Consider the following 15,873-nt stretch of genomic DNA (forward strand, 5'->3'; position numbering starts at 1 on the left):
ATAATGTGGGGGTTGAACTGGGATATTTATAGAATATGTAACAGAATGCCCAGCAGGAAGTAAGTGCTAGGACAGGATGGCCATTGTCTATCCATAGACTGCACACCCACTCTCCCCTTCACATTTTACATAAGGTTTTATTGGAAATTAGTTCAATATATTGTCTGTTATATTGATAGTAGACTTTTTTTTTTTTTGGTACCAGGGATTGAACCCACATCCCAAGCCTTTTTTTGTACTTTTTGCATTTTTATTTAGAGGCAGGGTCTCACTGAGTTGCTCAGGGCCTCGCTAAATTGCTGAGGCTGGCTTTGGACTTGCAATCCTCCTGCCTCAGCCTCCCAAGCCGCTGGTATTAGAGGCATGTGCCACTGCCCCCAGCTATAGCAGACTTTTAACATTTATGAGGCTTATTCCCATTACCTTCCTGAAATCCCCAATACTACCGCAGCATATATTCACCCATGAAATAAAGGACAACTCAAAATTATATGACTCTGGGGCTGGGGTTGTAGCTCAGTGGTGGAGCGCTTGCCTAGCATGTGGGAGGTACTGGGTTCGATCCTCAGCATCACATAAAAATAAATGACTAAAATTAAGGTATTGTGTTCATCTACAACTAAAAAAAATTTTTTTTAATTATATGACTCCTTAAACCCTTAACAGTTTAATAAATAAGAAACACAAACTTTATAAAGCTGTTAAAATAAGTATGGCTGAGCCAGGTGCCATGGAACACATCTGTAATCCTAGTGATTTGGGAGGCTGAGGCAGGAGGATCGCAAGTTTGAGGCCAGTCTCAGCCACTTAGTGAGACACTGTCTTGAAATAAAAGATAAAAAGAGCTGGAGATGTGGCTCAGATTGTCTCTGGGCTCAATCCCAGTACAAAGAAAATAAAAGAAAGTATGGCTGGACTAAAGCCAAAGCAATTTCATGGTTGTTTCTCTTGTTTGCATTGTACTCAATCACATTAGAAGGCTGAGCCATGCTGAGTATCACCCTTTTAATAAATCTGGACGTTTGCAAGTTAAGAGGTCCGAACCTGTTCCTCCCACTATCTGCCCTACCTTGATAGCTAATTTCAAGCCAGAAAATGGAAAGCCACCTGAGGTTGCTCCCTCTCTCTCATTCCCCACCTCCAAGCCAACACTGTTTCAGAAAGATCCTTGTAGCCTTAATGTAGAGGCTGTCTGCAGGGTTGGGTAGGGAGAAGATAAGAGGTAGAGCCATTTGCTACCGTGTGGATCAAAAGAAAAGGACAGGGTTGGAGGACACAATAGGAAAAATAATTAAGCTTCTCTTGTTAGAAATATTGAATTAGTGGTGCCTCTGAGCTATCCAAGAGAGAGATTTTTCACAGGCAATGAAAATGTCTAAAAAAAAAAAAGCGGGGGGGGGGGTGCGGAATATAGCTGAGTTGGTAGAGTGCTTGCCTTGCATGCATAAGGCCCTGGGTTCAATCACCAGCAACACACACACACACACACACACACACAAAAGTAATGACTGTCAAAATATAATGCTGCTATCCATTGTTAATAAAACTTTTAGTCCATTCTATTGCTATAACAGATTTTTGGAGACTAGGTAATTAATAAATAAAAGAGGTTTATTCTGGCTCACAGTTCTAGATGCTGGGAAGCCCAAGAGTGTGCAATCGGCATCTGTTCAGTTTCTGCTGAGGGCCACATACTGCTTCAACCCATGTGGGAAATTGAAAGGTCAAGGTCAAGTGTAAGAACTCATTCTCAGCAGAAAGACCTTAATCCATTCATGGATGCTATCTCCATGAACCAAACACCTCCCCCTGGTCCCCATCTTCCAACACTGTCACATAGAGGAATTAAGATTCCAAGATATGAACGTTTGGAGACACACTCAAAATAGTAAAATCATTTACTCCAAGCTGGGTGTGGTGGTGCATGCCTGTAATCCAAGGAGCTCTGGGGGCTGAGGCATGAGGCTCAGGAGTTTGAAGCTAGCCTCAGCAAAGGCGAGGCCCTAAGCAACTCAGTGAGACCCTGTCTCTAAATAAAATACAAAACAGGGCTGAGGATGTGGTTTAATGGTTGACTGTCCCTGAGTTCAATCCCTGGTACCCAAAAAAAAAAAAAAAAAAAAAAAAAAAAAAGGACATATACTCCAATCTCTATTTTCAGAGCATTTTACACTTTTTAATGTCATCGCATGTGGTTCTATGCAGTATTTTCTGGTTAAAAGTGTGGGCCCTGACCACAGACTGGGTTCAGATCTCACAGCTGCCACTTTTTAACTGTGTCATCTTAGGGAAGTTATCTAAACTTGCATTGCTTTAAGTTCCCCAGGTGTAAAATGAGTAGAATAAACAGCCCCAGCTCAGGTTGATGATTAAATAAATCAACAGCTATAAAGCCCTTACAACAGGGATCGCCTCAATCAGGATGGCTATTATTCTTACTACTGCAGCGAGCCACGCTGTCCTCCCACTTCTGAGACTTCCCGGTGGAGGCGGCATGTCTACACGGTCTTCTGTAGCGCCCCCTTCTTGTCACTGTCTTATGGATGGTTTTTACCTGTCTTATGGATGAGCTGGAATGCGAACTCAACTGGGGCCTCTGGAGACATCGCAGAAGGAGTGAACATCACAAATGGCAGTCTTGGGTGACAAAAGCCTTTAAGGAATGTCTGGGGGAGGGGGACTGCTCACATGGAGACCTGCCCCATATGGAGGAAAAAACCTGTTTGATTCATGGCAAATGAGTTTGGCTTAAGCTGGGTACAGGGGCATATGCCTGTAAACCCAGTGACTCTGGAGGCAGAGAGGATCCCAAGTTTGAGGCCAGCCTCAGCAACCATAAGATCCCATCTCAAAATAAAGAGGGGGGGCTGTGGATGTAGCTCAGCGGTCGAGTCCCCCTGTCTTCAATCCCCACTATCAAACAAATGAACAAAGAAACCCACACAAACAAATGAGTTTGACATGATTTGTTCCATTTTGGCCAATCTAGGTTTCCCAGCAACTCTCAAAACCACTCCCACTGCTGACCCAACAGTGTGGCTCTGGTGGTGTTTCAGCCAAACCACGCAGCAAGACACCAAGGTGAGGCCACCAGGGCTTCCACTAACCCCCTGTAAGTAACCTTTCCAAGAAAGTCTCATCATTGTCTTGCTTTTGCAGCTGAGACTGACGTACAGAGAATCTGAATAAGTTGTTCAAGGTCATACACTAGTAAATAGAGCCAAACCCAGAGAGCCTGCTCCAACCTCATGTATTTAGGGCTCTTGCCAAGTTCCTCCTACCAGAAACAGGGGCCAGCCACTCGTGGGCACTAATTCCAGATGTTCCAGAGCCCTGACCAGGGGCAGGAGGAGGGACACGCCTGTCCAGATAATTAAGACACGTGCTTGGGAGACAGGCAGCCCTGCCTTCACCCCCAGCCTGGGAGCCCTCTTAAGGGCTGCCCTTCAGCTTGGCTTTGAGCGCCACTTCTCCGCTGGAGACACCTGTGGCTGTCCTCTCCCTTCTGCCTTTCTCCAGGACTGGGAAACAGCGGGACCACGCCCACTGGGGGCTCCTCTCCCCCCTCCTGTTCCCCACCTACCATCCACAGGCCACTACATCTGCCTCTTCCCAGAAAGAATGCATGCCCCACGTTCAAGGCTACAGCCAGCAGCAGGACTGTACTGAAGGTTCCAGAACAGAGCCGGTGTGTGTGTGTGTGTGGGGGGGGGTGCAGAAAACTACAATTCAGTTTGATGCTTTCCTGCTGCTTGTCAGCCTGCCACCCATTTGCTTGGCACCCTCGTCCCTTGGCCTTTTCCCCATGCCAGGGTGGGAGGAGGTGACTCAGAGGTCTGCCTTCTCTCTTCTCCGTTGTCCCTTGCTCTCCCCAACTCCCCACCCCAGACACACATGGCCTCCTCTTGGAGCCCCCCATCCCCCAGACCAGGACAGGAGGCTTGCTCACGAATGGCTGGCACAGGCCTATGCCGCTCTCCCTTTGAGGGGGTTCTTCAATAAGCCCCCAAGCCAGAGCTCTTTAGAGACTGGGAGGAATGGGAACAGCCAGTGAGGCCAAGCTGTCGCCTTGCTGGGGAGGGAAATGTCAGCTGCCTTTGCCTGCCCTGGCCTTTCCTCTACTTGCTCTTCTCTGAAGGTCACTGGTTTCAAAGGTCTCAGCAAATCTGTTTTCCCTCCATCGCTGGGTTTCCAGCTCCTCCTAACAGGGAGAGGGGTTTGTCCCTGAAGATTGCCAAAGGCAGTGGAGAGAAACTCACCCAGCAATTACCTTGAAGAGCCTTCCCTGGTGAATAGGCTCTTTCTCTTCCAAGTTGGAAAATTCTCACCTTGTGCCAGTTAGTCCAGAGGGCACTTGGAACTCTGCCAGCTGAAACACTAAACCCTTAAAGGGAAAGTGAGCAAGGAACAAAAGCAGCCTTCCAGGGGTTTGTGGCAGCAGCCAGGTGGCTTTAACACACACACACACACACACACACACACACACACACACGGTAACAAAGAGCTGTTACCCTGGTAGAACACACTGGAACATAATGTTAAATCCATTTTCAGAACAGCCATCCCTGATTAAATACACGACTTTTCTCCCAAGGGAATGTGGATTTTATTGCCAAGTTCTACAACCTACCTACCCTCTCACTCTAAAGAGGAAGTGCCCATTCTGAAAAAGACTTACGAAATCAGAAACTTCCTGAAGTGTGTACATACATGGATCATTTGACCAGCAGAAGGTTCATCATTTATGATACTAACAGAATGGCCCAGAATGGCTGTATGTATTTTTTTTTTTTTTATTAGCTACACCTGACATTACAATGATCTTGGCAATTCATACATTTGAATCAATTGGGGTATAATTTCTCATTTTTCTGATTGTACAGATTGCAGAATCACACTGGTCATACAGTCACCTATATACGGCTGTATGCATCTTACCAAGTACATTGGCCTTGGAGGCACTGTATGATTTTTTTTTTCCTTTTTAAATTTTATTTTTGAGACAGGGTCTGGCAAAGTTGCTGAGGCTGGCTTCAAATTTATGATCCTCTGGGCTGGGGATGTGGCTCAAGCGGTAGCACGCTCGCCTGGCATGCGTGCGGCCCGGGTTCAATCCTCAGCACCACATACAAACAAAGATGTTGTGTCCGCTGAAAACTAAAAAATAAATATTAAAAAAAAATTCTCTCTCTCTCTCTTTAAAGAAAAAAAAATTATGATCATCCTGCATCAGTCTTCTGAGTTGTTGGGACTACAAGTGTGTGCTACTGTGCCCCTGTGAACATGTGGGAAACAATAGGGCCACACCCTCTGGGCTCCCCTCCCTTGTGTTCAGCCAGGCTCCCTCCTATTCCCCACCCATCATCAATAGCCCTGATGTTGACGCACTAGATACTGATGCTGATTTTTACTACCAACAAATTCTGTGTGTGTGTGTGTCTGAGTGTGTGTGTGTGTGAGTGTGTGTGTGTGAATGTTGGGGTTGATCCCAGGGCCTCACACATGGTAAGAATTTGTTGTGACGTTTCCATTCACCCCTGGCATGTGATCTCTCCTGACCATGAGAATTTGTACAACCCCAGTCTCTGCTGACAAATTCTCATGGTTAGGAGAGATCACATGCCAGGAGTGAATGGAAATGTCACAGCAAAATACTGCACCCCCTTCACTGCCCCCACAAGTGACCACAATTTTTTTAAGGAACAAAAAAAACTTGATTTCCCCATCCTGACTTTTAGTAGATCCAAGCCCCAAAGCATCTGTGTTTTCCCTAGACTCAGTTCAGTTGTGCCTCAGTACACCCTAACACAACTTCCTTTTGGTTTGGGCTTTCTTGCCTTTAGATTCACATTTATATTTTAAAATATTTTTTCTCAGAGGTTTCCATTTCCTAGTCTATATAAAAACAGGGCTTGACTTGGACTTGAGCAAATTAAAACAGGTTCCGCTCCTAGGAGTGGTATTAAATGGGCTCCCTGATAGATGCCAGTGCCACTTTATTTTTGGTGTCTCTTAAAAGGACCTTTTAATAGCTCTGAGTAGGGGCAGTAATCCTTGGAAACAAGATAAATGGGGAGAAGTCTGCTTCCCTACCCCTAACTCTCTGTGGTTCCCTTTATAATTGAGGCAACTAAATGGGAGAGTGAATGCTGTGGATCCTATGATTTTACTTGGAATTTCCTACTGTGGACACTGACTTTTTTTTTTTTTAATGTTGAACACGTACAAAGTCAAACCTCCTCCCAACCCGGTCTCAAAGTACACTTGAAAGACTTTTTCCTGTGGCAGTCATTCTCAATTTCTCCAGGTTTATGAAGAAGAGTGGAACCATGCCTTTCTCAATTTCGAAATCCACACTATATTTAGTTAAATGCAAGGAGCTGTGGATGTAACCCAGTGGTAGAAGGTATGCTTAGCATGTACGGGGCACAGAGTTCAATCCACAGCACACACACACAAATTATTTAGTAATATTTAGGCTTAGCTATAAGTGGTATAAAATTTATATTAAAAATTTCTCAAGACAAAAATTTATTTCTGTCCCATGTACAAAGAGGAAAGTGGTACAAAGTGGAAAGGTAAGTCTACCCCTCAAAATCCTCAGGAACTTGGGTTCTTCTAGCAAATTCCCACAATACCTGATAGGGTCCTTATGTTCATGATCCCAAAGGGTTGCATCTATATGTTACCTAGAAAAGAGGTCGAAAGAGTTAAAAGTTTTCCAATATTGCTGGAGAATACTCTGTTAAATATCTAATTGGCCAGAACCTAGTCACATGGCCATACAACAGCAAGGGAGGCTGGGAAATGTAGTTTTCTTCTGAATAGTAGTATGCCCAGTTAAAAAATCTTTCTCCTCCCTCCCGTCCTTCCTTTCTTCCTTCTTCTTCTCCTCCCTCCCTCCCTCCCTTCCTTCCTTCCTTCTTTCCTTCTTTGTGGTACTGGGGATCAAGCCCAGTTCCTTGTACATGCTAGGCCAAGTACTCTATCCCTAAGCAACACTCCCAGTCCCACCCACCCTTTTTTGAGACAGGGTCTCACTATTTCCCAGGCTGGTTTCAAAACTTCTGGGCTCAAGCAATCCTGCCTCAGCCTCCCATGTAGCAGTTACTGAAGGTATGTGCCACTGCACCCACTTGGATGCAATTTTTAAGAGTTTTGCTTATATCTATCCGATTTGCAAAGTTGGACCAGAAGTCAGGTAGGTCTCCTGAGAAGCTTAAAACATTCCCATGAGCACGTTCCTTACCAATGTGGAAGAATAAGTGAGGAGAGCCTGAAAAGCCACATAGGACCATGCTTTTTCCTCTGACCTTGCTCCTGATAAGAAGAGTTCTGAGGTGAGGGAAGTAGGAAAGAGTATGGGATGGGCCACTGTAGGAGGCAGCTTTAAAAGGGCTCCTGGAAATGCCCACCTCCTGCTCCTGCCCTGTGTAATCTCCATTGTGGACTGGACGTATTGACTTATCCTTAAAGAATAGAATAGGTGATGGGTTTGGTGGCGCACACCTGTAATCCCAGCAGCTTGGGAGGCTGAGACAGGAGGATCATGAGTTCAAAGCCAGCCTCAGCAAAAGTGAGTCACTAAGCAACTCAGTGAGACCCTGTCTCTAAATAAAATACAAAATAGGGCTGGGGATGTGGCTCAGTGGTTGAATGCCCCTGAGTTCAATCCCCATACCAAAAACAAACAAACAGACAAAAAAAAAAAAAAAAAAAGCCACAAATAGGTTACTGATGAGACATAACTTCTGAGGTTTGGTTAGACAGTGACTTCTGTCTTTCTTTACTCTACTTTCTCCCTCTGACTCACATTCCTTGCTCAGAGGAAGCCAGCTGCCTTGTTGTGAGCTGCCCTGTGGAAAGGTTTGCATGACAAGGGGTTAAGGGAGGCCTTCAGTTCAACAGCTCTGTAAGGAAATGAATCTTCCCAATAACCTTGTGGATGAGGGTGGAAGCAGATTCTATCCCAGTTGAGTCTGAGACGACTGTGATTCTGGCCAACATCTTGATTGCAGCTCTGTGTGAGAGAGGATAGAAGACCCAGCTTAGCCACACCTGACCCCATAGAAGCTGTCAAATAAAAATGTTCTGGGAAGGGCTAGAGCTGTGGCTCAGTGGTGGAGCATTTGCCTAGCATGTGTGAGGCATTGGGTTTGAGCCTCAGCACCACCTAAAAGAGTAAAATAAATTAAATAAAGGTATTGTGTCCATCTACAATTGATATACTTTATTAAAATATATCACATATATATTTTAATGTTAAGCCACTCTGTTACTGGATAATTTAACACATAGCAATAGATAACTAACATACCCATCAAATAGGAAGTTCTCAAGTTTCTTTTGACTTTGTTTCTTAACAGGTTCATCTTAAATCAAAAGAACAAAAATTGTGAGCATTTTTGCCATTAGGTAGCAAACACTCCCCAAGTGGGTCACAGGGAATAAATTCCCAATATTTATTGTCCAAGATCCCATCATTCACCTTCCTTGGTGAAAGATTAAACAGACCGTAGAGATCCATCATATCCAATCTTCCTGAACAAAAGCCAAGGAGACAAACCAAAAAATAACCAGATGAATGGGATGGGTAATTAGATTATATAACTGCCTTCTCTCAAAGACATAAGTGAATAAAAAAACAAACACAGGAGACCAGGCACAGAGGTGTAAGCCTGTAGTCCCAGCTACTGGGGAGGCTGAGGCAGTAGATTGATGAGTTCAAGGTCATCCTGGGTAACACAGGCAACATAGACAGCAAGCCCCTGTCTCAAAAACCAAAACCAAACAAATAAGCCAAACAGCAAATAATATATAAACATAGAGGGGAAAACCCTGTAACTGAAATGGAGGAAATTAACACAAAGTACAAAAGATAGGTGAGGAACTTTCCTTTGAAGATTCGCACTAGGGAATTATAAATACTTTGCCTCCTTTCAGGGAAATTAAAGTCATTGTGGAGTCTATGAAATAAAAAATTAAAAAGGAGATAAAAAGACAAGAGTAATATGGTGAAATAGCAGCTGGCATAATTAGGAAAGATGAATTAAGGAGAAAGATAATTGTAGAACGGTGAAAATGAAGTAGTGATGTTGAGAGTAGTCATGAGAAAAGGCACTTAGAATAAAGGGTAAAGGACAAAAAAAAGTGGGGAAACAGATCCTTAAAATATTCAAATATACAATGGAAAATGTTGTCAAACTGAAGATCTGAACCTGTGGAAGAGAAAGCTCACACGGTGTCAGGCAAAATTAAAAACTAGCAACATCACCAGGTGCAGCAGTGCACACCTGTAATTCCAAATACTCAGGAGGCTGAGGCAGGAGGATGGCAGATTTGAGGCCAGCCTCAGCAACTAGCAAGATTCTGTCTCAAACTAAAAAATAATAATAATAATAAAAATGGGGCTGGGGTGTAGCTCAGTGGCAAAATGCCACTGGGTTCAATCCCCAGGATCAAAACAACAACAACATAAATAGAAACATGAATGTAAATATCTGAAATTACCAATTTGCATGATTAAACAAAGATGTTAACAGCATCTGGGTATTAAGAGAAACTGTTTCCAAGACTGAAGAAGAAAAGGCAAGTTGGTTTTAAATTTGTCTGCAACATTAGATGCCAAGGAGAAGGGGAAGTTATTGCTCAAGTTCTCTACCTGATCAAGCTATTGATCCCCTGTATAGGTCGCAGAAAGACATCATCAAATATGCAGATCCCAGTCGTGGGCAAGTTTTAGTGCATTAAAATAATCAAGTTGAAACAACTCTATTAGTTAGAATTCATTTGGAGAAGCAGAGACGCGCATGCAGGTGTGTTACTGGGGACTGGACTTCTGCAGTGTGGGGCTGCTGGTCAGGCAGTCTTCCTGAGGCTGTAGTGGTCAACGGCCTGTGTGGAGGTAGCTGGGGCCAGCAGAGGGGAAAGCAGAGTGGGTGGGAAATGGAGACCAGGAAAATCCAAGCATGAAGTGGAGGCCACAAGGGCAATGCACGGGATGGAATCACCCAGGTTTTGGGCACAACTTTGCATCACTAAATGCACTCATCTGGCTCAGGAATCCTTGCCTCATGGAATGACTCCAATTTTTTTTTTATTGGTGCATTATAATAATACTGGATAGTAGGATTGATTATTGCCATAATTGTGCAAGCACATAATCCGATCAATCTCATTCCCCAGTCTCTTCCCTTTCCCTCTGCACCTCCTTCCCCTGACCTGTTTGCTCTCTTCTGAGCTCCCTCCTATTATTATTATTATTTATTTATTTTGGTACTGGGGATTGAACCCAGGGCCACTTTACCACGGAGACACATCCCCAGCCCTTTTAATGTTTTTATTTTATTCTATTTTTAATTTAATTTAATTCTTTTTGTGGTGCTGAGGATTGAAACCAGGTCCTTATGCATGTGAGGCAAGCACTCTACCAACTGAGCTATATCCCCAGCCCTGCCAGCCCTTTTTATTTACCTATTTTATTTTGAGAAAGAATCTCACTAAGATGCTTAGAGCCTCACTAACTTGCTGAGGCTGGCTTTGAACTTTCAATCCACCTGCTTCAGCCTCCCAAGCCACTGGGATCATAGGCATGTGACACTGCACCCTGCTATTATGAATTAGTGTATTATAATTATGCACATAAGTGGAATCTATTGTGGTATTTTTTTTTCAACATTTACGTTTTAGTTGTAGGTGGACACAATACCTTTATTTTTATGGGGTGCTAAGGATCGAACTCAGTGCCTCAAGCAAGCTAGGCGAGCCCTCTACTTATGAGCCCCAGTCCCTCCTTGTGGTATATTAGAACATGGACTTAGCATCATTTTGTAGATTTGTTCCCTAATACTTCCTCCTCCTTCCTTCTCCATCCCCCTCCTCTACTCTGCTGGTCTCCCTTCTATCTTCACATCTTTTTCCACAAAGGGTCTGGGCCATTAGAAATCTAAATCAGATTTCATAGTCTTCCATTGACCTTCATCCGAGGACATTGGGGCTCTAAGGGGTGGACCAGAGGGTCTCCTGCATTCTTCCTCCTGGCTGCCGTTGTAGACCAGCAACCCAATTTCCCCTGAGAGCCAGGCCAGTCAGAATCCTCACCTCAGCCAGTACTTTGCCAATTGATTCAGTGCCCAAAGAGGCCAGATGGTGTCTTCAAGTTCCAGTTCAGTGGCGGTCTGCCTCCTGGTGAAAACATTCTCCCCCTTGTAACCAAGACCTCTAGACCAGCTGAAGTTGAAGAGCAAAGATTTCCTGCTGGATAGGGTTACTAGTGAGAGGGGTCACTCTCATTTTTATCACTGGATTCCTGGATCATGCATGCTGGGTATGGGAGCAACGTGATTGCTGATTTAGAACCTACATCACTTTGGGGAAGAGGATGCCCCAGCCTTGCAAGCTCTCACCACCTAGCTAGCACGGTAACTGAAATTTTCAAAAAGCTATTTAACCATCTGTCAAGGCAGTTGCTTCAGGACGATGGGGAACAAGGTGAAATCGGCGCGTTTCATGTGAATAAGCCCACTGCTGCGTTTCATTTGCTGTGAATGCCTTGACCGTGGAGAAGATATTCTGCAAATCCACAGATGGTAGAAACATGGTGGACAGGGGAGGCAAGTCTATGCCCAGAGCAAGCATCAATTCCAATAAGAAGCAAGTGTTGCCTCTTTCATAATGAAAGTGGTCCAAGGTAATCAACCTAACACCAGGGAGCTGGCCCATCTCAGGCAGTGGTGGCATATGAGGGGCTAAGTGTTGTCTCATCAGCTGACAGATGAGGTACCCAGCAGTGGCTGTAGCCAGGTCAGCCTTGGGGAGTGGAAGTCCATGCTACTGAGCCTGTGCATAACCTCCATCTGTGTTGCCATGGCCACTTTGCTCCTGAACCAAAGGACTGGCTGGAGAAGGAGGCTGACAGATGTCCTCAGACTGGGTCATCCCCCTTGCCTGATTATGACAATCTTCCTTTACCCTCTGGTGAGCATTCACGTGGGACATGAGTATCTCCATACTCTGCCATTCAGAGAAATCTAGCTTTGTATCCGTCCTCAGATTGCATGTCTTAATTTTCAATTGAGTTTTTCCCAAGACCCAGACTACCCAGCCAAACCAGCATTTGGTTCACACCTATCCTTTTTATTTATTTTTGCAAAAACTGTGGATGGAACCCTCAGGAGCATGCACATACTCAGCACGCATCCTACCACTGAGATGCACTCCCAGCCCAATGCCCTAACTTTTTGTGGTACTGGAACTGAATCCAGGGCCTCACACGTTAGGCAAGTCCTCTATCTCTGAGCCATATCCCCAGGTCCCAATGCACTGACTTCTTCTTCTTCTTTTTTTTTTTAAGTTTCTTTCTTTTTGTTTAATAATGTTATTATATTTTTATACCTTTATTTAATTAATTTGTTTTTAATGTGGTGCTGAGGATCGAACCCAGTGCCTCACACATGCTAGGCAAACACTCTACCACAGCAACAATCCCAGCCCCCAATGCACTGACTTTTAACAAAAGAGACCCTGAGAGGTTAGGAATTCAATGTGTTTTAATTCAATTTTAAATTTTACTTATTTATTAATAAGTAAATTGGTGATTTACCAGAAGAACTTATAAGACTCAAAAGCAGATTATGTTCATAGCTAGATTTTTCTTTCTTTTCTTCCTTCCTCAACAGTGAAGGATACACAGCAAAAGCAGCAGGAAAATAGATTTGCCTTGGTAAAGTCCAGGGGGACCCAGCACAGGCTTCTAATGTTCTTCCTCTCCAGGGCACACAGGACTGCTTGCTCACTAACAGTGAAGTTCAGAGTAAAGTCTCTGACCAAGGAATCCTGCTGGAGGCTCAGCCTGCATCCATGAGTATATAACCTGCCACATTCTGCAGGAACAGACTTTGGGTTTGGTTTTCCAAACCATCCTCCAATTATAGGACAGTCTCGGAAGTATCAGGTGCCTTGTGCAGACTTTGAGCTGCAAATTAAAAATTAAAAGTCTTGCCAGGCGCAGCTGTGCACGCCTGTAATCCCAGCAGCTCAGGAGACTGAGGCAGGAGGATTGCAAGTTCAAACCCAGCTTCAGCAACTCAGTAAGGCCCTAAGCAACTCAGTGAGACCCTGTCTCTAAATAAAATACAAAAAAAAAGGGGGGGGGGGCGCTGAGGATGTGGCTCAGTGGTTAAGTGCCCCTGGGTTCTATCACTGGTACCAAAAAGAAAAAAATTAAATTAAAAGCCCTGAGTTTATTATTTTAATTTCAGAGAAATGTGGCAATCCTTTGGCTAAACAATCACACTTTTACAAATTTACTGTAAGCAAACAGCAAGAAGGTACATAGAGCTATAACCATCAGGATGAATAATCACCAGAGCACCATTTAAAATAGTGACAAACTAGAAATCACTTGTGGGAAACAACCAGGAATTTGGTAAATACACCATAGTCGACCACAAAATGGAATGCTCAGAGGCCATTAAAAATGTCACAGAAGAATTTATTGACATTAAAAGGTGTTTAGGACATATTGATCTCTGAACACAGGAGATGGTAAAATAACAATATAGCCATGATTCCATTTTTGTAAAAAATATAAATGTCTATATATGTAACCAAAAAATACCTGTGAGGCTAGATACTGAATTGGTAGCAGTGCTTACCCCTGGAAAGGGAGGGTATGAGTCTTTCTTTTGTTCTTTGCTTAACTGTATTTCCCACCTTTTTTAAAAAACAAATCATATCCTTTGATTTTGCAATCAGAAAAAGTCAATCTATGACAATCCTTCATTTTGATAAAAACAAATCCATTAAAAAAATGTTTTTTAAGAAGCAGAAATGATTCCCAAGCTGCCCGAGGCCGTGGCAGCTGGTAGAGGCCTTCACAATCCCAGCCTGAGTTAGATTCAGGGAGGAGCACAGCTTCCTCCAGTTTCGGGTCCTCGGTTTGCTCCTGCGCCTCCAGGCCACGCAAGCTCCTCTCAGCTCGGCACTTCCTACTCCTGCTGTGTCACCAGCCTCATCATCTTCAGAGCCATGGCCCCTTGGTCAGAAGGAACCTAGAACCAAGCAGGATCCAAGTTAGTGCTCCTAGTGCCATTCCTGGGCTGAGGTTGGGGACAATATCCTGAACCCTTGCTCCCAGGAGGGAGACAGCCCTGAGACAACACCAGTGGGGACAACTGCACCTCAGTGCACCCTTAAAGAGAGAGTCCCTTTGGGAAACGACCCCTGTGCTGGGTTAAAGTTCTTCTGAGCTCCCCCTGTGTTGAGTGACAGGGGCCTGGAGAAGTCAGCGTAGGAAAGTTCTATTGCATTTGGGGCTGATCTGTTTCTTTTTTTCCCCCCTAGTGCTGGGGATGGAGCCCAGAACCTGACACATGCTCAGAAGAGCTCCTGTACTGAGCTACATCCCAAGGCTTTATTGATTTCTTTTCGTTTCTTTCCTTTTTTGTGGTGCTGGGCATTGAATCCAGGGCCTTGTTGCACACGAGGCAAGCACTCTACCAACTGAGCTGTATCCCCAGGAACCCCTTATAGATTTCTTTACAGGGGCTATGCTCAGGGTGCTGGGATCAGCCTGTTCAAGGAAAGAGGATGCTAAATATTTTAAAGAACTCTCTTTTAAAGGATCCCAGGCTGGGAAGTGCATGGAGGAGAGGCTGAGGGAAGGCTAACAGGAGAGCCTTGAACAAATACAGACAAACAAGACCCTTGGTGTGGGTGGCATCCGGCCTTTTTCTGTTGTTTCTTTTGTTTTCCTTTAGCTTTTTAGAATAAAATGTAATCTCCACTCAGGAGGTAAGGCAGGAGGATCAAAAGTTCAAGTCAGCCTGGGCAATTTAGTGAGGCTCTATTCCAAAATAAAAAGGGCTAGTGGTGTAGCTCAGTGGTAGAGCATCCCTGGGTTCAATTCTCAATCCTGCAAAAAAATAAAAAATAAAAAAAACCTCTTTCCCATACACCACCTAAAAAGGTAGGGTCACAGGCCTCAGTTTCTCCTCTACAAAGAGAGAGGTAGAGCAGGTAGGTATTCTTCTGGGTCTGAAATCCTTGGTTCCATGATTCTCTCTGGTACATTTCTGTCCTGGAATTCCCCTGTCAATCAAGAGTCCCCAGGAGGCAAGGCATTTAATCAAATAAAGGGGAAGTGATAGGAGGTGACAACAACATTCTGTAAGAGTTATTTTAAGCCTGTCCCCAACTGGTCTGTTGTTCTAAATGTGACAAACCAAGAGGAAATGGGTCTGCACTCTAGCACTGAAGCAAGAGGTTAGCGCACGGAACTAGTGCTTTGCTCTAAGACTTCCTGCTAGCTTTAACCCAGTCAGTATGAAGGCACCCAGATACACTTAGCCATAGATAATGCCCCTTCACCACAGGCACAGGGCCTTGCTTGCCCTCTCAGGGGGAGGGCTACATTCTTCCCTTTAAAGGAAGCTGTCATCTCCTCCCTCATTCCTCATTCATGTTCTCCCACTTTCCACCTGGCTTTTGGGGCCTGCCCTTCCACTGAAGCGCTCACCATGATGCTAAAGCCACCCTGGGATCCAGGCATTGCATTTCAGTTCTTGGTCTGTGTCTTCAGTAGCATTGACACGAATGGCCCCACCTGCTTTGGAAATGCCACCTGCCCTAGGTCTCCCTACTTCTCTTGCAGTGCCTGCCTCAACCTCACTGTGGCTCTACTTCTGCTTTGTAACTCTTTAGTCAGTCCTGCTGCGTCCTCTTCTGTTTCTGACTCTCAAACCTCCATCTCCAGGTACTTGTCTTGCCTGCAGACCTTACCTATTCAGTTTATATATGAAGCACTTGTGGACTGTGCACTTGGCTGTTAAATGAAACTCAGCAGGTGCAAACTGCCTCCCTGCCCCAAGCCAG

General features: G+C 44.5%; 1 protein-coding gene across 1 annotated transcript in view; it reads right to left on the reverse strand.

Annotated features, from left to right (window-relative positions):
* Positions 1-13,471: 13,471 nt before the first annotated feature.
* Positions 13,472-15,873, reverse strand: part of Scpep1 (serine carboxypeptidase 1) — a 31,492-nt gene continuing 29,090 nt past the window's right edge. The window contains exon 13 of the mRNA XM_027950255.2: positions 13,472-14,051. Within this exon, the coding sequence (XP_027806056.1) occupies positions 13,989-14,051 (63 nt within the window). The 3' untranslated portion in view covers positions 13,472-13,988. The remainder of the gene's footprint in view (positions 14,052-15,873) is intronic.

The sequence above is a fragment of the Marmota flaviventris genome, chromosome 17, assembly GCF_047511675.1.
Source record: "Marmota flaviventris isolate mMarFla1 chromosome 17, mMarFla1.hap1, whole genome shotgun sequence".
Classification (NCBI taxonomy): domain Eukaryota; kingdom Metazoa; phylum Chordata; class Mammalia; order Rodentia; family Sciuridae; genus Marmota; species Marmota flaviventris.